The following is a 23,192-nucleotide window of genomic DNA, read 5'->3' on the forward strand; positions in this document are numbered from 1 at the left end:
GGAGAGGAAAGCGGGACTTGGGTAGTAGTCTCCACCATGACATGTCTCTCTCATTGCCCTTGGCTTGAAAGAAGGGGTGTGACTAGTTTGTAAAGGTGCAGCTGCAACTCTGGGGGTTGCTCACTGAGCGCAGCAGAGAGGGGGCAGTGAATAACGCCACTCGTGGCTGCATGGCGTGCACATCTGGAAAGCGGTGCTTGAACTGCAGCTGCTGTGTTTCTGTGTCTGCTGTGTTCTGGAGAAACCTTTCCTCCACATGAACCTCAGAGGTGGAGGTGTTGCCTAGCAACACAAAGACACACGAATGAGGTCTCACGCAGATGGAAATAAATGGTTCACAAAGGTGAACAAATGATTTAGCGTGCAGATCTTCTCGTTTATGTTGTGGGAATGTGAAGTAAAAGACTACATAAGAAAATAAACAATAGTTTATTCACGTCGTCCCATGATTCTGTCAGACTCTATTATCTAGATCTGAAGTTAGTCAGTTCACCTGAAGTGCAGAGCTCGGGTCTGGCTTGTTGGCCAGCGTGTATTCGTTGCTGGAACACGTCATCATGTTAACATGATCAACTAACATGTTACTGTTGGTGACGTGACGGCGAAACCCCCTCAACACAGAGGGAAAGTGATACCAGATCCCTTCCTAGGAAGTCGCACACTTCACACACAAAGACACCTCCAGGCGCTGAAGATGGAGGCCTCAGAGGACCCTACATGAGAGACACAAAACCAGACACAGAGATGAAGTAACAAGAACATTAGAAGAAGAGGGCGCAGGATTAAAAAGGGTGATTAAAGGACAAGCAGGGTGGCTGGGTGGGACACACACATATAAAACACATGGCTACATATTTATAATCCCATTGTTGGTCAACAACCCATCCTAACACGCCCCTCTCAAAGCAAACCTACGCTCGTGCTTACAGCTCATCTAAAAACGGTTATATGCAGGAGTGCGCGTGTGCCGAAGACACTCGGCGTGACGTCATGAATCTGAACGGGTTTGTTTAAAGTGTTGACGCTGTTGCCGCCACGCAGCACTGCCTTTCCCGGAAAAGGGGCGTGGTGATGAGAGCCTCCTCTGGGTGACGTGTTGCCTGTCTGCTGAATTGGTGTACTGTCTCTTTAATCAGGTGACGTGTTGGTGTTCTAGAATCCCTGCGGTGTGTGGGAGGAGACTCCGCGTGTATAAAAGGCGCCGTGGGCGTGGTTCTGCTCATTTCGAGAGAGACGTCGTAGAGAGAGGAACGCAGAGCTTTACCGACCGTTTAGAGAGGAAGAACATTATGGATAAAACTGCCAACATGGATGAACTCCGTCTGATCATGGAACAATTTTTGGCCGGTCTCAGTGCAGAGTAAGTGCTGCTTTTCGGTTTATGTTGCGTTGGACGTTTTATAAGTAAAATTAGCTGAACAGAAGAACAGCATTACATGAAAGTCTTAACATGCAGATGAATATTAACGTAAATGTATTTTTGTTCTATAGACAATGGAGGATGATGCTTGAAGACACCATGGACCCTGAAATAATGGCCCACGTGGCGGGTTTGTCCATGGACATAGTCCAGGCTACAGCAACAGCAGTCCTAGAAACCATCCTACCCATGGTCCAGGAATACATCCGGATGAATGGGAATGTCCCAACGCTTAGACCAGGCTCATCTGCAGCATCGTAAGTCCACATAGAAAAGCCAAAATACACATTTACAATAATGTGCTCTGAAAGCTTCAGATCAACGAGCCTGTTTTGATGAATACTACTTTTCAAATGTCCCTCTGCTTGGTTGCTCAGCTTGGATCCTTTTGTAGAATTAGTCAGAGCACAATCAACTACTTTTAACTTTGATTACCATTTTTATTATTATATTTAATTACCATAGTAGTTATATAATTATTGTTACATGCAACTTTTACATGCAACACATTTAATATAATGTAAAACATGAACTTATTTGAAAAATAATAATAATGATGTTGAAACATTGAAAGGCTAAATATGTAAAATGTAATAATCATCAGTAACTTTCTTCATTGTGAACAGCTCACCATTCTGTAGCATCAGAGCTTCAAACATTTCTTAAATCAGTGAAATGCATCATGCTCTGTGTTAGACCTGATATAAGTAGATCCGTTTGCTCATGTTTTTTTCTCTTATTTTGATCATTTAAAAGGTCCCAGGCTAGGACAGGTGAGGTTGATCATCTCACTGTCACAGAAGAAGAGGTCCAGAAGAGCCTGGGTAATGTTCTCGTGCCTGTGGCTGATATTATGCAACTGGATGAGGAATTTAACAAATTATCGGTTGAGGTGAACAGGCTAGTTGCCAAGGCAGCAGCTCAGAAAGTAAATTCCGTCATTTCTGAAGCCCTGCAGACACCAGGTATAGAGACAGGTGTACCGATTGTTTACGTGAGTGGGTGCTTCACATGCCCCTACTCACTCTGCAGGATGGCAGCTGCAATGGGAGCCTTTATTAATAGGTGCCTGGGAATGATAAAGGGGCGCTGGACAAAAGGCTGTGTACGTGTAGCCGCTTCTGCCTCGACAGAGAAATCCCCAACCGCTGGAGGGGGGGTTTCAACACCTGTCAATGAGGACATCGTGCCGGACAGCGACCAGCTGCAGAGAGCCAGCGTGTTTTCCGGTTCTGCTGAATACGTGTTGAGTCACAGCAGACTGCATGCTGAACTTCCTCAGTCAGACACGAAGTCTTCGCTTTCTGCACCAACTGACAGTGACAAAGTAGAAGCTGAGTCACAGCATTCTGTAATTCAGGTGAAATCAAGAAAACCCTTTTTGCAGTTTGCTCAGGAAAATATGGGTCGCTTGATGGAAGCCCTCAGAAGATGTACGAGGATGCCACCCAAAGGCCATAATCAGGCTTCTGGCCAACCTAAGAGCTGCGTGATAGTGGGCTCCACAGAACAGATTTCAGAGGCCATAGCCTATCTGGGCCAGTCACACAGGCCACAGACAGCCCATGAGGAGTTGATGAGCCAGTCGGCATCCATAGCCAACTCATCCGAACTCCGTGGTGACATGTTTAAAATCAGGAGCAGATCAGCCCCTCCTATCACAGCCTTTGATGAAAAATTGAAGGCTGTTGAGAAGTTTGTCACCAGTGTGGTTGAGAAACACCTCAATTCAGAGTATGGGTGTGGAAGAAAAACATCCATCTCCAGCAGTGAGCTGCAGAGCCTTTCAGGAGACCTCACTTCAGGGATCTATGACCTCCTCATGGATGAAAGCCAGTATCTGACTCCCGTGGTACCAACTGGACGTTGCCTGTCAGACAGCGTTATTTTGCACTCACAGAGCAAAAGCGACACTGCTGAGCTTGGCTCCCTATCGTTTTTATTGTATGCCATAACAGAGGGAGCTGTACGGCGCTTCCTAGACCAGGCTGAAGTCTGGCTTGTGCGGGAGTTCCAGGGGACTGATGAACAGGATGAAGAGAAGGTCAAAAAGCCAGAGTGGCGGAAGACTGCAAGGATCAGAGCAGGAGCAAGATGGGGTCCAGCACACATGGAAGAGAGGAATGAAAGGCCTGAGGATTCCAAAAAGTCCTTCTCCTCCGAGAGCAGCAGTGAGTCTCTAAGCTACATTAAAACGCTGCTGCTTGTGAGGCTGCAGAGTCAGGTCGAGTCCACAAACAACACTGAATCATCTGTAGTAATTGATCAGATGATCAAACATCTGTCTCAGAAGAAAATGAGCGACCCGCCAGATCCTCAAATTAAAAAAGTGTATAAGGCAGTGCTGAGGGATCTGCAGGCTGAATTTGGGTCTGACATAATGGAGGCGGCCACGGAGAGTGGGGACGAAGCTTTCATTGATGCCTTGGTGAGGTCCCTGAAGACGCATCTTAAGATAGAGACACCTCCCAGGCCAGAGTCATCGAAAACAAAACGCGGCTTGTTAAAGCGCTTTCAGAATTTCTGCTGCAAAACAAAGAGAGGAAGGTCCAAGGCTGCTGGCAATGAAGGCACCAGCGTCACCTTTAAAGAGAAGGTGCCTTCTGAAGCCCCGACTGGCAACACAGAGAGAAAGTCCTCTCCGGACACACCTGGAAAACAAGGCAGGAGGCCTTCCATCTTCAGGAGGATCATCCTCGCCATTGTTAAATCCTGTTCCTGTTTCTAATTAAATTATAGTACGCCGCTCGGGGACCAGGCCTCGGCTGTTCCGCCGCCTCCAAAAATTCGTCATCGATCAGTGGAACTGACGCCTGCAAAGTCTGGTCTCTGAGCAGCGGCACTTCCGCAACCTACTAAGCCTAGTCCCCAAGCGGCGGCCCTTTCGCTGCCTCCAAAATCTAGTCCTCAAGTGGTTGCCCCGACACCTCCGAAGTCTGCTCCGCAAGCAGCAACCCTTCCGCCTCCTCCAAAGTCTGGTCCCCAAGCGGCGGCCCTTCAGCCGCCTACAAAGTCTGATCCCCGAGCAGCCGTCCCGCCGCCCCTGAAGCTTCCTCCCCTGGCGGATAACCCGCCACCTCCGAAGCCTCAAAACTGCTCCCCCAGTCAGGTCCCCGAGCAGCTGTCCCGCCGCGCCCGAAGCCTACTCGCTGCCGCCCTTCAGCTACCTCCGAAGCCTTTTCAGGTCCTCGATCGGCTGCCTCGCCATCTCCGAAGCATCAAAACTTGCTCCCCAAGCAGCAGCCTTTCTGCAGACACCGAAGTCAGATCCCCGAGTGGCGGCCCTTCCGCTGCCTCCAAAACCTGCGCCCCTGATCCACTTGGCGCCCCGAGCTTCAGCCACCCGGCGCTCATGGGCCTCATTCCAGAGCCTCAGTCGCACGGCATCCCAGAGCCTGAGCCACCCAGCATCCTAGCTTTCCTCAATGGGTTTTCCGTTCCTGTGCTCCCGGCTGTCTTTGCCGACGGGCGGTCTGTTCCTGAGCTCTTGGCCGCTCGCTGATCCTCGAGTGGCGGCTCTTCCGCCTCTGAGGCCTGCTTCTCGAGCAGCGGCCCTCCGCCTCCGAAGCCACTCCCCAAGTGGCAGCCCTGACGCCGCCTCCGAAGCAGCAGCAGCTCTTCAGCCGCCTCTGAATTCTCCTCCTCTAGCGGCCAACCCGCCGCCGCCTCCGAAGCAGTAGCAGCCCTTCTGCTGCCTCCAAAGCCTGGTCTCCGAGCAGCGCCCTCCCGCCGCTTCCAAAGTCAGGTCCCCAAGCGGCTGCCCCACCACTTAAGAAGCCTCAAAGCCTTCTCCCCGAACGGCTGCCCCGCTGCCTCTGAAGCCTGCTCCCCGGAGCCGCCGCTGCCTACAAAGCAGCAGCGGCCCTTCCACTGCCTCCGAACACTGGTCCGCGAGCGGCAGCCCTCCCACTACCTCCAAGGTCAAGGTCCCCGTGCAGCGGCCCTTCAGCCGCCTCCAAAGTCTGATCCCCGAGCGGCTGCCCCGCCACCTCTGAAGCGTCTTGCCCGAGCGGATACTCCGCAGCCTCTGAAGCGTCCTCCCTGAGCAGCTGTCCCGCCGCACCCGAAGCCTACTCGCCACCGCCCTTCAGCTACCTCCGAAGCCTTTTCAGGTCCTCGATCGGCGGCCCCGCTTCCTCCGAAGCATCAAAACTTGCTCCCCAAGCAGCTGCCTCGCAGCTGCCTTTCTGACGACACTGAAGTCAGGTCCCTGAGTGGCAGCCCTTCCGCTGCCTCCAAAGCCTGCGCCCGTGATCCACCTGTGCCCTGAGCTTCAGCCGCCTTGTGCTCCTGGACCGGCATCAGAGAGCCTGAGCATCCCAGCATCCTAGCTTTCCTCAATGGGTTGTCCGTTCCTGTGCTCCCGGCTGTCTTTGCCGACTGGCAGTGTGTTCCCTGAGCTGTTGACGCTCGCTGCTCCCCGAGCGACTGCTCTGCCGCCTCTGAGGCCTGCTTCTTGAGCAGCGGCCCTCCGCCTCCGAAGCCGCTCCCCAAGTGGCAGCCCTGCCGCCGCCTCCGAAGCAGCAGCAGCCCTTCAGCTGCCTCTGAATTCTGCTCCTCGAGCGGCCAACCCACAGCTGCCTCCGAAGCCTGGTCCTCGTGCAGCGCCCTCCCGCCGCTTCCAAAGTCAGGTCCCTGAGCAGCTGCCCTCTGCCTCCGAAGCTTTCTTCGCAAGTGGCTGCCCCGCCACCTCTGAAGCTTGCTTTCCGACCGCCTGCTCTGTAGCCTCCAGAGCCTCAAAGCTTGCTCCCCGATTGGTTGCCAAGCCGCCTCCAAGAGCATCTCTCTGAGTAGCTGTGCCACCACGTCCGAAGCCTGCTCCCCCGGCGGCTGCCCCGCCGCCTCTGAAGCCTGCTCCCCAAGTGGCTGCCCCGCCACTCTCTCCGAAGCAGCAGCAGCCCTTCCTCTGCCTCCAAAGTCTGATCCCCGAGCAGTGGCCCTCTGGTCGCCTCCAAAGTCAGGTCCCCAAACAGCTGCTCCGCCACGTCCGAAGCCTGCTCTCCATACGGCGGCCCCGCCGCAGCCTCCGAAGCCTGGACCCCGAGTGGCTGCTCTCCCGCTGCCTATGAAGTCAAGTCCTCAATCGGCCCCCCCGCCGCCTCCAAAGCATCAAAACTCCGAAGTCTGGTGCCTGAGTGGCGGCCCTTCCGCCGCCTCTGAAACCTGCTCCCCGAATAGCGGCCCTTCCGCTGCTTCCGAAGTCTGGTCCTGAGCTGTGGTTCTTCCGCCGCCTCCGAAGTCTGGTCCCCCAGCGTCCACCCTTCTGTCGCCTCCGAAGCCTGGTCCCCGAGCGGAGAACCTTCTGCCTCCACCGAAGCCTCTAAGCTTACTCCCCGAGCAGCTGCCCTGCCGCCTACGAGTGCTGCTCCCTGAGCGAAGGCCCTTCTGCCGCCTCTGAAGCCTGCTCCCTGAGCAGCGGCCCTTCCCCTGCCTCCGAAGCATGCTCCTCGAGTGGTGGCCCTTGAGCCGCCTCCGAAGCCTGCTCCCCGAGCTGCTGCCCCGCCGCCACCGCCCTCCTGCCGCTTCCTAAGCTCGGTCCCCGAGCGGCGGCCATCCCGCGCCTCCGAAGTCTGTTTCCCGAGCGGCGGTACAGTCGGCGTCGCCGGCCTCCGGGTCATCCATTTGCCCGTCCGCTGGAGCTGCTCTGCCCCTGGTCCTGCGTCCTTGTCGCCCTCCCGATCTGTCTGTTCCTGCTTTTGTGCAAGTTTTTTTTTGTTTTGTTATTAAAGCAGTGTTTGAACCCAGCCTGTCCTTGCTGTCTGCTTTTGGGTACCCTGCTGCGTGACATAATTGCTTCAATAAACAGCAGAAAAGCACAGTTTGACTTTGACTCTTTTGTAATCAGTTATTAAAGATAGCAGAGACTGCTATGACATTATATTTACTTATGATTATATTTACTTGATTATATTTACTTATGGTTTAATCGACAGGGATTTCACTCCTACCTCAAATGACCATGGGCCGTCAAAGCGACGGCCAGTTTTGGGTCCGCGGTGGTGTAGCGGTCTAAGCATCAGTTTGGGTCGATGCAGTTGCCCACCGGCAACTTTGCTCCATTCATCTTTCCCTCGATCCTGACTAGTCTCCCAGTTCCTGCCGCTGAAGAACATCCCCACAGCATGATGCTGCCACCACCATGCTTCACTGTAGGGATGGTATTAGCAAGGTGATGAGAGGTGCCTGGTTTCCTCCAGACGTGACGTTTGGCATTCAGGCCAAAGAGTTCAATCTGGGTTTCATCAGACCAGAGAATCTTGTTTCTCATGGTCTGAGAGTCCTTTAGGTGCTTTCTGGCAAACTCCAACGGGCTGTCATGTGCCTTTTACTGAGCAGAGGCTTCCGTCTGGCCACTCTACCATAAAGGCCTGGTTGGTGGAGTGATGCAGAGATGGTTGTCCTTCTGGAAGGTTCTCCCATCTCCACAGAGGAACGCTGGAGCTCTGTCAGAGTGACCATCGGGTTCTTGGTCACCTCCCTGACCAAGGCCCTTCTCCCCCAATTGCTCAGTTTGGCTGGGCGGCCAGCTCTAGGAAGAGTCCTGGTGGATCCAAACTTCTTCCATTTACGAATGATGGGGACCACTGTGCTCTTCGGGATCTTCAAAGCTGTAAAAAAAAATTTGTACCCTTCCCCAGATCTGTGCCTCGATACAATCCTGTCTCGGAGGTCCACAGACAATTCCTTTGACTTCATGGCTTGGTTTCTGCTCTGACATGCACTGTCAACAGTGGGACCTTATATAGACAGGTGTGTGCCTTTCCAAATCATGTCCGATCCATTGAATTTACTACGGGTGGACTCCAATCAAGATGTAGAAATATCTCAAGGATGATCAGTGGAAACAGGATGAACCTGAGCTCAATTTTGAGTGTCATAGCATACGTACATGCAATATTTCGGTTTTTTATTTTTAATAAATTTGCAAAAATTTCTACAAAACCTTTTTCACTTTGTCATTATGGGGTATTGTGTGGAGATTGATGAGAAAAAAAAGGAATTTAATCCATTTTGGAATAAGGCTGGAACATAACAAAATTTGGGGAAAGTGAAGGGGTGTGAACACTTTCCGGATGCACTGTATATATATATATATATATATATATATATATATATATATATATATATATGTGTGTGTGTGTGTGTGTGTGTGTGTGTGTGTGTGTGTGTGTGCGTGTGTGTGTGTGTACAGTAGCCTCCAAGGAATATTTCCAAACTATATTGGGCAGCTACTAGAAATCGTAGCATTTCCTCAAGATGTTACAGATGATCACCAAAAATCCCATTCAGCTGTCATACACACACACACACGAGTGACGGAGAAAAACCATGTGAGCAGAATGATGAGCTACCTCCCTATGTCCTCCTCTGAGCTCTGGCAAAGCTAAAAGTAGTCGTGTCTCAGGTCATTTTCTGACCATTAACTCTGAAACACTATTGAGCATTGATCATCATCAACTTGTAAAAGAGACCAAATACAATAGGAGAAGGAGTCGTGTTGAATGTAAGCTCTTTTTGTTTCATGGCTCCAGATGTCTTTGGGTGGTGAGAGTTGAAGTGGTTATTTAGTTGAACAGCCAATCATTATAGCACAGACTGTGCTATTCTTGGCCATGTACCTGTAAGTGCAGCAAATAAAATGTGCTTAATACCCACACAGTACCTACTGTGGCCCTTGCAATGTTAAAAGAGAAAAACATGTGTCTACTGACCCTGTATTATCATTGGTATAATCAACACTGCATGTGATCCCAGACCGACTGTCCACACCACTGTTTTAGATGGAGGCAACGGTCTTTCCGTGTGGACTTTCCAATTGCTGAAAACACAGATGAATTCCCTCACGCCTCTCCTTAAACCTAGGGACAACCGTACCCTCTGCTATTGAGCCAGTGTTAAACGGACCACCACCCAGTACAACAGTGTACACGTTGTACTAAGGAAAGGCTGCAGAGAGACTCAGACAATAAGATCTTAACGTCTATGAAGAAAAAAACAATGACCTTTTCTGAAACCTCCAGAGAACAAAGACATAGTTAGTCTAAAGAGGAGTCAAGGCAGTGTTCATAGTCACCTGCAGGTCTCACCTTTATGGTGGCAGGCGGCTCAATTAGATCTGCAACCTTCATGTCTCTGCGAGGACCAATGCCTCGGCATTTCTCTTATTTGGGATCTGGTCTGGTGGTTGGCTTGAACTTGTCAGCTCTGTTGTAAAAGCCTAAATTTCTAAAGTAGCAGCCCAAACCCCATCTGTCACCAGTTACCCACACAACTCCCCTTCTCATGTCCTACACTCTCCCACACAACTCCCCTTCTCATGTCCTACACTCTCCCACACAACTCCCCTTCTCATGTCCTACACTCTCCCACACAACTCCCCTTCTCATGTCCTACACTCTCCCACACAACTCCCCTTCTCATGTCCTACACTCTCCCACACAACTCCCCTTCTCATGTCCCTACACTCTCCCACACAACTCCCCTTCTCGTGTCCTACACTCTCCCACACAACTCCCCTTCTCATGTCCTACACTCTCCCACACAACTCCCCTTCTCATGTCCTACACTCTCCCACACAACTCCCCTTCTCGTGTCCCTACACTCTCCCACACACCTCCCCTTCTCATGTCCCTAGACTCTCCCACACAACTCCCCTTCTCATGTCCCTACACTCTCCCACACAACTCCCCTTCTCATGTCCTACACTCTCCCACACAACTCCCCTTCTCATGTCCTACACTCTCCCACACAACTCCCCTTCTCATGTCCTACACTCTCCCACACAACTCCCCTTCTCGTGTCCTACACTCTCCCACACAACTCCCCTTCTCATGTCCCTACACTCTCCCACACAACTCCCCTTCTCATGTCCCTACACTCTCCCACACAACTCCCCTTCTCATGTCCCTACACTCTCCCACACAACTCCCCTTCTCATGTCCCTACACTGGCTCCCAGTAGCTGCTCGCATCCAGTTTAAGACTCTGGTGCTAGCCTACAGGGCAGAGAAAGGAACAGCTCCTTCCTATCTCCAGGCCATGGTCAAGCCCTACACCCCCGCCTGACCACTTCGCTCTGCTGCCTCGGGACGCCTGGTTGTCCCGTCACTCAGAGGCCCCTGCTGCCGATCGACCCGGTCCCGGCTCTCTTCTGTCCTGGCCCCACAGTGGTGGAATGAACTCCCCACTGATGTCAGGACAGCGGAGTCGCTGCCCATCTTTCGGCACAGGTTGAAAACTCACCTCTTCAAGAACTACTACTCTGTTACTTGCTCTTAGCACTTGCTGTATTCACTCATTTAAAAAAAAATCTCGTTCTTGCACTTTTAGCTACTCTGGATGGAGCCGCCGGCCTGGTCGGCACGGCATCTGCGGCTGCACCGGTGGAAGCCCCAGGCCTGGGAGAAGAGGAGGGAACTTCAGCAGTGGTCTCCACTCTGGAAGTGGAGAAGGCTGAGGTAGCAGAGGGTCTTGGTGGATTAACGTCTCTGCCAGGCACCTCAATGTGGAGTCAAGTCGTGAAACATCGCCCCGCAAAAGTTGCTATTCACTCCAGCTCACGTACTGTTCACCCTGGGCTTAAAAAGTAATCTGGCAATGTTATTGGTACCGGAGCTGGGAGTAATGTGGAGGTTGTAAAGACGAAGCTGGTGAGTGTTTTTGCCACCAAGTTCACACCAGACCTAGACGCTGACACTCTATCTGGGTATCTTAAAGATAAACTTGGCCGTGATGTTATCTGTCAACAGATTGGCTCTGTACACAGTAGATTCGGCTCATTTAAAATACATGCTGAATGCAATGAGGTTGGAGAAATGTACAATCCGGAGCTCTGGCCTGAGGGGGCACTTGTCCGGCATTATTATGAGCCGCACAGGGGTGGAGTTATCGGGTCAAACACTGCTTTTGTTGCTAAATGAACATTGGGGTTTTGTCATACAACTGTCGTGGCCTGCGTCTGGGCCAGAGTGCAGGGGATAAAGCTCGCCGCATAGTTGTTGAAAACCTTTTGGAGAACTGGGACATACTATGTATGCAAGAGACATTTTGAGCAAAGCAAGAGCTGGAAAAACTAAACCCCTTCAATGGGAACTGTCATGGGGCTCGGGAGTCTACAACTGACCTTGGCGTGGGAATAGTCAGAGGCAGGATACCAGGGGGTGTGGCTATTCTATGGAATAAGAAGCTTGACTCATTGATAAATGTGGTTAGGCTTGGTGTTGACTGGTGCATGGAAATGCAGTTTACTCATAATGACAGGGGACTCTTTATCCTAAATGTGTATACACCCTATGAATGCCAGCAGAACGAGGATGAATATTTAAATAGGCTTGCATTCATCAATTCCTTTATTCAAGCTAATACTTCTTCCAGTGTGTATGTCATTGGGGATCTGAATGCTGATATCTCAGACAGGAATTCGTTATTTGATAATCACATGGTTCAGTTCTGTCGAGATAATAATCTTATATTGTCAAGCAAAGTCTTATTGCCTACAAATACTTTTACACACATAAGTGAGGCCTGGCACACTATGTCATGGCTGGACCACTGTATTTGCACTGCTGATGCACATGCCTCGTTGGGGAGTATGGGTATTATGTATGGGGCAGCAACGACTGATCACATACCTCTAGCTATGGCTATAAATGTTGGAACATCTGCCTGTGCTGTCGAGTAATGGAGATAGTGATAATGCAGAAAGGTTGGACTGGTCAGCTCTTACAAAGGAGGACATCTTAGCCTATGATGCCCGTACAGATGAAACCTTGGGTAATATACATCTGCTTAGAGATGCAGTTATGTGCAGAGACTTTAATTGTAAGGATATGAGGCGTACGAGAGATCTCTGGTGCATGTATGATGATATTGTTAGTGCTCTGTATGAAGGTAGTAAGCCCTACTGCAAGTATAAAAATAAGACACATAACATCAGGTCTGGTTGGAACAAGTATGTAGCTGGGCATCATGAAGAAGCGTGTGAAGCCTTTAAATCATGGGCTACGGCAGGCAGACCCAGACAAGGGCCTGAGCTTGAACACAAGAAGCTCACTAATGCAAGATACAAGTACGCCATTCGCTTCATCTGTAAAAATGAGCAAGCCATGAGGGCAGATTCCATGGCTAAGAAGCTGCTAGGAAATGATCCTGCTAATTTTTGGAAAGAAGTGAGAGCTCTCAACAACTATAAAACATCTCTACCATGCACTGTTGATGCTATCTCCGGTACACACAATATTGCTGAGTTATGGCGACAGCATTATAGTACCTTATTCAATTGTGTCCACAGTGATCTGTATAAGGTGGGCAATATTGAGAGTGATGATTAAATGGTGATCATGTCACACAAGGTGTACCAAGCTAAACACAAACTCTGTTAACACAGCAAGTGGCTTAGATCATATTACTGCTGAACTCCTTGCTATCTGTTTTACTGGCTTCATGGTCCATGGCTTGTTACCAGACTCAGTGTTGTCTCTACTGTTAGTGTCAGTCATTAAGGACAACGCTGGTCAAGTATGCAGCCTAGAGAACTACAGGCCTATAGCTCTGGCCAGCATACTGTGAAAAGTCCTAGGAAGAATCCTGCTGGATAGAGGGCATGAATTTATCAACTCCACAGATAACCAGTTTGGTTTTAAAGCTTGACATGGCACTGACTTATGTATATATGCCTTAAAGGAAATTGTAAACAAATACAGAGGCCAAAACTCATCGGTTCTTATGTGTTTTATTGATGCTTCTAAAGCTTTTGATCGAGTTAATCATAGAAAGTTGTTTGTTAAACTGAGTCAAAGACGGGTGCCTAAATACACTGTGAGAATCCTGGCTTATCGGTATGCCCACCAGACTATGCAAGTGAAATGGGGTAATAGTGTTTCAGCCCCATTTGGGGTTAGCAGTGGTGTCAGAAAGGGGGAATTCTGTCTCCAGTTTTCTACAATTTATATACTGATGATTCGTCCAAGCAGCTGAAAGCCTGTAACACTGGTGCATGATGGGTAATACCTTGGTGAACCATATTATGTATGCAGATGACCTTGTCATTCTTAGTCCCTGTAGCGCTGGTCTCCAGCAGCTCCTTGATATATGTTGTGTGTATGGTGTGGAGCATGACATCAAATACAATGCTAGTAAGAGTGTTGTCATGATCTGCAGAAGCAAAGAGGTCAATCCTCTAAAATTTCCTGATTTTAAATTGTCTGATAATAATCTTGTGGTATGTAATAAGGTGAAATATCTTGGGCACTAGTATATTACTGAACAAATGACAGACGATGATGATATTTATAGGCAATGCCGCATGATGTATGCACAAGCAAACACTCTGTCACACAAGTTTGGTATGTGTTCAGTTAGTGGGAAGATGTCTCTGTTCAGAGCATGTTGTACAACATTCTATACTGCCACCCTGTGGTCAAACTGTAAAAAAGCAAATTTACAGAGGCTTCGAGTAGCTTATAATGATGCTATGAGAATACTACTAAAAAGTCCTAGATGGTGTAGTGCAAGTGAAATGTTTTGGCTGCAGGAGTCAGTACCTTTCAGGCTCTTCTAAGAAAGCTCATGTATACATTTATTTGCCGGCTCAGTGACTCTGATAATGTAATCATCAACTACTACTACTACTGCTACTACTACTAGTACTTTCGGCTGCTCCTGTTAGGGGGCGCCACAGCGGATCATCCGTTTCCATCTCTTCCTGTCCTCTGCATCTTCCTCTGTCACACCAGCCACCTGCATGTCCTCCCTCACCAAGTACATAAACCTCCTCTTTGGCCTTCCTCTTCTCCTCTTCCCTGGCAGCTCCATATTCAGCATCCTTCTCCCAATATACCCAGCATCTCTCCTCCACACATGTCCAAACCATCTCCATCTTGTCTCTCTTGCTTTGTCTCCAGACCGTCCAACCTGAGCTGTCCCTCTAATATACTCGTTCCTAATCCTGTCCTTCTTCATCACTCCCAATGAAAATCTTATCATCTTCATCTCTGCCACCTCCAGCTCCTCCTCCTGTCTTTTCATCAGTGCCACTGTCTCCAAACCATATAACATAGCTGGTCTCACATCATCTTGTAAACCTTCCCTTTAACTCTTGCTGGTACCCTTCTGTCACACATCACTCCTGACACTCTTCTCCACCCACTCCACCCTGCCTGCACTCTCTTCTTCACCTCTCTCCTGCACTCCCCGTTACTTTGGACAGTTGACCCCAAGTATTTAAACTCATACACCTCCGTCACCTCTACTCCTTGCATCCTCACCATTCCACGGTCCTCCCTCTCATTCACACATATGTATTCCGCTTGCTCCTACTGCCTTTCATTCCTCTTCTCTCCAGTGCATACCTCCACCTCTCCAGCCTCTCCTCCACCTGCACCCTACTCTCGCTACAGATCACAATGTCAAAGTCTGATGTATTGTTGAAGAATACATACGATTATTGGTTGCAAGAAAAGGGAATGTTTGGGCACCCTTAGTATAGATCTACAAATTAAAAAAAGAAGTATGGATTTACAGGGGAGGAGCTGTGGTGTTCTCAACACAGGAATGTTCATTTGAATGTATACCAGTAATGGATTGGTGGTGGGGCTCACTGATTGGTTGATATGTGAGAGTTAATTAACCAAAATTAACGTTTTTATGCCACCTCCCCCCAACTGTATCTGGCCAATTACCCCGCTCTTTTTGAGCCGTCCCGGTCGCCGCTCCGTCCCCTTTCTGCCGATCCGGGGGGACGCCCCGACCGACCAGAGGAGGCGCTAGTGCAGCGACCAGGACAAATATCCACATCCGACCACCCGCAGACACGGCCAGTTCTTCTGTCTGTAGAGACGCCCGACCAAGCCGGAGGTAAGACGGGGATTCGACCTGGCGATTCCGTGTTGGTAGGCAACGGAACAGACCGCCACGCCCCCTGGACGCATCCAAAATTAACGTTTTAGCGTCTAAATGTGACGCGATTACGTCATTGGTGCAACAAGCGAATTGAATGTTCCAAATTTCCAAAAGCATCAGATACACGTGATGAGCGCGTGTGTGGTGCGACAGCGGCGTTTATGGCGAGAGTAAATATGGCGCCATAACTCACTCGGATTGCGGTGGTTTGTGATTTTGTGAAATTTGCTCATTCGTTTCACACTTGTGCTTGTAAAGCTACTAGTTGCCATTTCAGAGCGTTATACTGTAACGTGCATGCATAAGAAGACACGCTGGTGGCAGCTGGCTGGCGGGTCTGACGCTTTAGTCTAGCGGTTAGCGATGCCTCCTGCGGTGCGGGCGATACAGGTTCGCGTCCCGGCCGCGGCACTTCCTGTGGTTTCGTTGTCCCTCGAATTCGCTACAATACTTTTCGCCCAGGTTTACGTACCTTTGTTACCGAACAAAGATAGATAGAAAGTAAAGCATACAAAACACACAATTCAGCATGTAAACACAAAGAATGACGTGTCGGGGGAGCTTGCTGGGGCAGCGAAGACGCTGAGGGGGGAGTGAAGAGAGCGCTACACGACGACTGTCACGTGGTTTCACACTGGCGCCCGATCACGCGACATGGATACAGTCACATGATATAGGGTGCGCTCCAAAACTTGACTACGCGGTGCTGGTTTGGGTCGGATGGGCGGGGTTCCGCTGCTCCTTCGCACCGAAAGGAGCCAGTTGAGGTGGTTCGGGCATCTTGATCAGGATGCCTCCTGGGCGCCTTCCCTTTGGAGGTTTACCAGGCATGGCCCACTGGGGGGAGACCACGGGGTAGTCCCAGAACTCGCTGGAGGGACTACATGTCCAGTCTGGCCTGGGAACGCCTTGGGATCCCCAGGAGGAGCTGGAGGCGTTGCTGGGGAGAGGGAGGTCTGGAGTGTCCTGCTTAGCTTGCTGCCACCGCGACCCCACCCCGGAGAAGCGGCTGAAGATGAGACGAGATGAGATGGGTGGGGTTCCCGCACTGGGGCACACGAGTGCCGACCTGAAAGCCGTCTTTAACATGGCTCGGCATGGCCGAGGTATCGCCTGAAAGCCGTCTTTAACATGGCTCGGCATGGCCGAGGTATCGAAACGAAGCTCAACAAGGTGCTTTAACACAACCTGCACCGCCGAGTCAGCTGAGCTCCGTCAGTACTGAGTTGCCCTTCTGGGGCTGATAAAGTTGCCTGAATCTGGATCTAATCCCCGCCACCAGCGCTCCCAGCGGCTCTCCCAAATGGAGGCAAATGGAGCGCACCCCGCGTCACGTGACCGGGCTGCAGTCTGCGCATGCCCAGTAGAATGGCCTGACGTTGTTTTGGGTTTTCAGTGTCGACGGCGGACTGTCCGAGCACGACGTGAGACGCTCGCGCGGACGGGAAGTTGGGGGCCGGGTTCGTCATGGAGACCGCGTTCTCCAGCTTCTCCGGTCTGGCTGAGGGCACTGTGGTGAGTAGGGCGGCGGCGGTGGCGTCTGTGTCCTGCCCCCCCCCCCGTCAGTGTTGCTGCTTCCTAGCCAAGCGTTGCTAAAGTCGCCGCCGTGTTTGGTGTGTTTGCGGGAAGGCATCGTTAGTGGTGTTCTGAGCTATGCCGCTGTGCTCAGCAGTAAGAAGGCGCGGCTAAAGCTAGCGCGGCTAAAGCTAGCGCGGCTAAAGCTAACGCGGCTAAAGCTAGCGCGGCTAAAGCTAGCGCGGCAGAACAGCAAACTAGCGTGGCTAGCAACAGCTGCTCCCTGTGGTGAACTCACAACACAATCCGCCGTCTTGGCGAACACCGCAATGGAAGCTGAGCAGCTAGCTGAGCAGCTAGCGCAGCTCCCTGCCCCTGCCTGGCGCAGGGGGCTGCCTGCTGCAGGGGGCTGCCCGGCGCAGGGGGCTGCAGAAAACAGCTGACTTGTGCGCATGTACAGATTCACGTCTCATTACACAAGTACAAGAGAGCACAATTCTTCACACGGCAGCAGCAGCAGCAACAGTAGTAGAATAACAACACAACAGAATAACAGGCGCTAGGTACTGATGATAAATACCCTGCTTGCTCTCGCTCATCATCTCTTCTGCCAAGTCCAAGAGACGAGCAGGACCGCCTGCAAAGTTCTGAAACAGTTCCTCTAACCGAACCTTGTCTACAGGGTTCCTCTCCACTGCCAAGGAAAGGGCACACACACACACACACACACGACATGAATCTTTTCTCCATTATTTATTGTTTCTCCACAGAAGGCGTGGCCAGGGTTGTATGAGAGCTGGTACACAACTGTTGTTTTTGTATGAAAGCTGTTTGTGATTTTAATACTCGGCAACATGTTTTTGTTTGTGTGTTAGTTTGTCTGAGGGATTGTGTGCTCATTGCCCATAACAGGAGGACTGGGTCGTAGTCTCTATTATTTATGTGTGAGTGAGGGCAGCTTGTTATGTCATCAAGTGATGCTGAAGCTCGTGTTCATGTACAACAAGGATGCTGCTGCAGGCACGCTTCTGCTCTTGGTGCTGCTTTGCATGCTGGGAAACGTGACCTTTCAGCCCACACGTGTCATCTGTATTAATAAGAGGTAATGGAAGTCGGTTCATCTGTTTATTTTAACGATGGGTCCTTATTCAGCAGTGTTGTCTACTTTATCTGACAGCCGTGATGGTTTCTGTTGTGCAACTTGTTGTTGTTGTTGTTGTTGTTGACACAGCTTAGCCAGCTAGCATGTGCTTTTTCAGTATGTAAAGTCCTTTGTTAAAGTACGGTGAGGGTGGAAGACTTAACTCTTTTTTCAATTGAAGGAAAACATATAAAAGTTGACTGGAAAGCGGTTAGATAAATGGTATCTAATAAATGGTAATAACAATATACTGCTGTTAGCACACAACCACACTTGAACAGATGCCTTGGCGCTCTCAGAGGACTGGTCTGTTATCTAGCACATACCTGGAATTGCTCAACAAACTGAATTCATTAGACTAGAGGAATTCACTAAATTAATTATTTTAATTAATAATTCTGCTATTGCAACAGTGTCCCAGAAGCCAGCGATGCCAACCCTCACAATGGGGGCAGCAGGAGATGTGGGTGCAACAGGGTTATCAACTGAGTCTCATAAAATCACTCCCTTGTGATGGCCTGGCAGCCTGTCCAGGGTGTCTCCCCACCTGCCGCCCAGTGACTGCTGGGATAGGCTCCAGCATCCCCGCCACGGCCACCCCAGTTGGGACAAGCGGCTTGCATAATGGATGGATGGAGGGATTTTAATTATGGATCATTACAAATATGCTGTGTTTTAAAAAGTAGCAAGTGGTCACACAGTCAGAAAAAATAAACCATGTAGAGAAATCACAAAACTTTTTGATTATTTTTTTTGGGAAGGCAAAGCTCTCAATTCACCAGTCAGTCTTCGTTCCAACCCTCACCTATGGTCATGAGCTTTGGGTAGTGACTGAAAGGGTGAGATCACGGATACAAGCGGCTGAAATGAGTTTCCTCCGTAGGGTGTCTGGGCTCAACCTTAGAGATAGGGTGAGGAGCTCGGACATCTGGAGGGAGCTCGGAGTAGAGCCGCTGCTCCTTCGCATCGAAAGGAGCCAGTTGAGGTGGTTTGGGCATCTGATCAGGATGCCTCCTGGGCGCCTTCCTTTGGAGGTTTTCTGGGCACGACCAACTGGGAGGTGACCCCAGGGTAGACCCAGAACTCGCTAGAGGGTTTACATGTCCAATCTGGCCTGGGAATGCCTTGGGATCCCCCAGGAGGAGCTGGAGGATGTTGCTGGGGAGAGGGACGTCTGGAGTGCCCTACTTAGCTTGCTGCCACCGTGACCCCACCCTGGAGAAGCGGCTGAAGATGAATAAATGAATGAATGAAACATGATGATGCATCAATAATCATTTTATAATCACACTGTAGCCCTCTGAATCGGAATTGAATTGTGAGGTGCCTAGAGATTCCCACCCCTAATATTTTATTTATATATATATATCCCTCGATTAAAAAAAACAAAAAACAAGGCTAACAAACTACAGTGTGCAGAAATGTTAAGATGAGCAGCGAGAGACATTTAGGTTATTGTACCACATGACTGGTGGTAAACTAACATTTTAAAATCCAACTGGAAATGCATTTTCCTGCTAATCTTTTGATTCTGAAAGTGTGATGGGTACTGTTTTTGTTTTTAGGGATATGCATGTTTTAACTGCATAATGTGTCCATAATGCAGTTTATAGTTACACAATAATAACGCTCCACTCTTGCTCTGTAGTTGTGTAGGTCCAGGTACCATATCTAACTGCTGTGTAATGTTGTCGGAGGAGAGTTATGATGAATCATTTTGACATCATGGACTAGATTGTTGTGTTGTTGTTGTTGTTGTTGTGTGTCTAATAGGAAGCTCTTTTAATCCATGTTTTTGGTGTCATGATACTCCATGATTCCCCCCCCCCCCCCCAATTTTCCCCCTTTTTTCTCCCCAGTTGTATCTGGCCAATTACCCTGCTCTTTTTTTTTTTTATTATTATTTTTAGCCGTCCTGGTCACTGCTCCACCCCCTCTCTGCTGATCCGGGGGCACTCCAACCAATCAGAGGAGGTGCTAGTGCAGGGACCAGGACAAATACCCACATCTGATTTCCCACCTGCAGACGCTACCAACTGTGTCTGTAGGGACGCCCGACCAAGCCAGAGGTAACACGGGGATTCGACCTGGTGATCCTGTGTCGGTAGGCAATGGAATAGACCGCCACGCTACCCGGACGCCCCTACTTTGTGATTTTTTTTATTTAATTTTGCTATACCTTATTAACCCCCGTGGGGAAGTTGCGCTGTGTGTGTCCTGGCTGTGTGGCAAGGAGCGGTGGGCAGCCACACGACACGTTGCAGTGGTGCCCCTAGAAGTGTTGAAGTAGTGGTCAGCGGTGGGAAGGTGTAGGTGTGTTGTTGACTGGGGAGACTGTCATCAGACTTTTTGCCCGTCTTACTTCCACTACTCTGAAATGTCAGCATACCAAGGCTGCCGTTAAACTTCACACAGCCTTCCGTTACACCATGCTGGCACGTGGTCAGTTTCACCATGGTAATGAAGTTCTTTAAAAAGCGTGTGGTGTGAGAATACGAGTAGCGTCATCCCGCCATGAGCTGCTTTCCGCTCACTGAAACTTCGGTTGTGTGGAACGTTGATCAGTCTTCAGAGAAAATGAATTTGAATCATGACATGTTGTCACTGCATTTTAAGACGTCCACCACCGTCCATTCAGCACCAAAATACCAGACGCGTGCCGTCTGTGCTGTCAACAGTGGCGCACATCTCATGCATAGATTTGTTATAAGCCAAAGTTGCATTTTATGGATAAAATAAACTTTTAGAGACCTTGTAGTTGTGCGTTTGAAAAACTGTAATTCCATGGTACACTCAAATTTACTTTAGTTGCGTGTTTGTTTGTTTTTTTACTGAAAATAAAAACATTATTTTTCACATTTCACCATCGAGGGATTAGTGGGTAGCCTGCCCACTAGTGGCAGTGCGAGGGAAACGCAGTAATGTGACTCAGAAAGCATTTCAGCTGAATAATATTTTTCCTCTTTTACTCTTCAGTCTTGGCTCCAGGAGACAATGGCAAAGAGGAAAACGCAGGTAGGCTTCTTCATCCCATCTCCAGCAACCGTTCTTGTTTATTACTTTAATAGATGTAGCTTGATTGCAGAACTGATGACGGAGTTAGAGGTGGAGGTTGTGGTGGAGATATTTGAGCGATGCTTTTTTCCTTTTCAGCTGAAGCAGATTCCTGAAGAGCCAGAGACTGGGAACTCAGTGGGGACTCAGTGGGGACTCGATGGGGACTACAATCCATCCTCATCCAGTGACGCTGACGATGCAGAAGGCAGATGCTCTAATAGAAAAAAGAAGGCGGCGGTGACTTGCAGAAAGACAAAAAAGAAAAACATTGTGAAGAAAAAAAAGAAAAATATTGTAAAGAAAAAGGATAAGGACATTGAAACTACTATAACTGTAAAAATGTGTACAAAAAAGAATAACAAACGAGCATGGGACAAAAGACATTACTGTCTTTACTGTGGCAAGTCGGACATGAAGATAGCAAGGCATCTAGAAAGAAAGCATATAGAAGTTAAAGAAGTTGCCCATGCCTTTAGCTTTCCAGTAGGGTCCAAACAGAGGAAGGAACTTCTTGAAGAACTGCGAAATATGGGCGATTATCAGCATAACATGAAAGTCCTTAAAGAAGGCAGGGGGCAAATAGTGACTCGGAAACGGCCTTGTAATAATGCCTCTGTCGAGGATTACTTGCCTTGTCAGTTCTGTTATGCGATGTTTGTGAAAAGGGCTCTGTGGAAACACCAGTCTTCATGCAGAAGCAGGGAAACGCGTGATGAGAAAGACGGTGAGAGAAAAACCAGAAAAAGTGTTCAAAAAGCTTCCTCTGGCCTGCTTCCAATCGCTAATTCCTCGAAGGCATGTCAAGATGTTATCCATGCCATGCGCCAAGATGCAGTTACTTTTCATATCCGGACTGATAACTTGATTTGCAAATATGGGGAGTCTTTACATGCAAAACATTGGCAAGAGAAGTCTCGAGACACAACAAGATACATTGCACAAAAATTGCGAGAACTTGGAAGGTTCATGCTGGTTGTCAAAAAGCTTGATAAGACTGTAAAGGGTCTTCAAGATGTGTGTACACCACTTAAGTTTAACCTTGTCCTGAAAGCAATCAGAAAGCTCACAGAGTTTAGTCCAACCAAAAATGTATACAGAAAGCCATCAACCGCTGTGAAAATTGGATTCTCTCTTAAAGGCGCAACTGAGGTTCTGATCGGGCAAACAGTCATGATGGAGGATGATTCGGCGGAGAAGAAGGCTAAGAAGTTCATGGAACTTCTGGACAAGTCTTGGAAAGACCATGTGTCTGCCAGTGCGTACAGGTCAATGGAGCAGAGCAAACTGACCAAAGATGAGAGCATTCCTCTCACCAAAGACGTTATGACCCTTCAGGAGTATCTCAGGAAAGTGGAAGATGATGCTAAGAAGGAGTTAAATGACAGAATAAGTGAAACGGCATATAAGAAGTTAAGTGAAAGCCTCCTCGCCCAGATCATTGTTTTCAACAAGCGACGTGGAGAGGCATCTCGCCTGACCTTGGAAACATATAAAAGTATGAACAGTAGCCCAGTTAATTTAGGCATCTATGAAATGCTGTCACCGTTGGAAAAAGAGCTGTGTAGTAAGCTCTCACGTTTAGAGCTTCCTGGAAAGAACGGAAGGAAGATACCTATTCTCCTACCTGATAGAACCAAGGCATCCATTGACCTACTAATTGAGAAAAGAGAAGCAGTCGGGATTCCTGCTGATAACCCCTTTCTCTTTGCAAGACCCGGTGCAGAGACACCCATTCGAGGGTGTGACTGTCTTCGAAAATTCGCAAAAGACAGCAAGGCAGAAAACCCAGAGCTCCTGAGATCTACTAGACTAATAAAACATGTTGCCACTCTCTGCCAGCTCATGCATCTTGATGGACAAGAACTCGAACAGTTAGCCAAGTTCATGGGTCACGACATCAGAGTGCACTGTAACGTTTATCGACAGACAGACAAAACCTTCCAGCTGGCGGACATGAGTAAGCTTCTCTTTGCCATGGAGAGAAGTAGCACAACCCTTACGGGGAAGGATCTCAAGTCACTCAGTTCTCCAGTTGTAGGTTTGTATGTGGACAAAGTGTCCAATTCAGTGGTTAACATGGACATTGTGGGAAACTTCAGTAATGGTAGCAATATCAATAATGGGAGCTGTGTGGCTGGGAGATGTTTATTTCATATACAGG

The 23,192-nt window shown here is 49.2% G+C and overlaps 1 protein-coding gene and 1 long non-coding RNA gene across 2 annotated transcripts in view; one reads left to right on the top strand and one right to left on the bottom strand.

Moving 5' to 3' along the window:
- Nucleotides 1-635: 635 nt before the first annotated feature.
- Nucleotides 636-23,192, bottom strand: part of LOC130106990 (uncharacterized) — a 73,771-nt gene continuing 51,214 nt past the window's right edge. Inside the window, exon 3 of the long non-coding RNA XR_008809783.1 lies at nucleotides 636-713. This is a non-coding gene — a long non-coding RNA (uncharacterized LOC130106990). The remainder of the gene's footprint in view (nucleotides 714-23,192) is intronic.
- LOC130106989 (uncharacterized) overlaps nucleotides 16,478-23,192 on the top strand; it is a 53,342-nt gene continuing 46,627 nt past the window's right edge. The window contains exons 1-3 of the mRNA XM_056273372.1: nucleotides 16,478-16,833; nucleotides 20,951-20,989; nucleotides 21,128-23,069. Of these exons, the coding sequence (XP_056129347.1) occupies nucleotides 16,786-16,833; nucleotides 20,951-20,989; nucleotides 21,128-23,069 (2,029 nt within the window). The 5' untranslated portion in view covers nucleotides 16,478-16,785. The remainder of the gene's footprint in view (nucleotides 16,834-20,950; nucleotides 20,990-21,127; nucleotides 23,070-23,192) is intronic.

This window comes from Lampris incognitus, chromosome 2 (assembly GCF_029633865.1).
Source record: "Lampris incognitus isolate fLamInc1 chromosome 2, fLamInc1.hap2, whole genome shotgun sequence".
Lineage (NCBI taxonomy): Eukaryota > Metazoa > Chordata > Actinopteri > Lampriformes > Lampridae > Lampris > Lampris incognitus.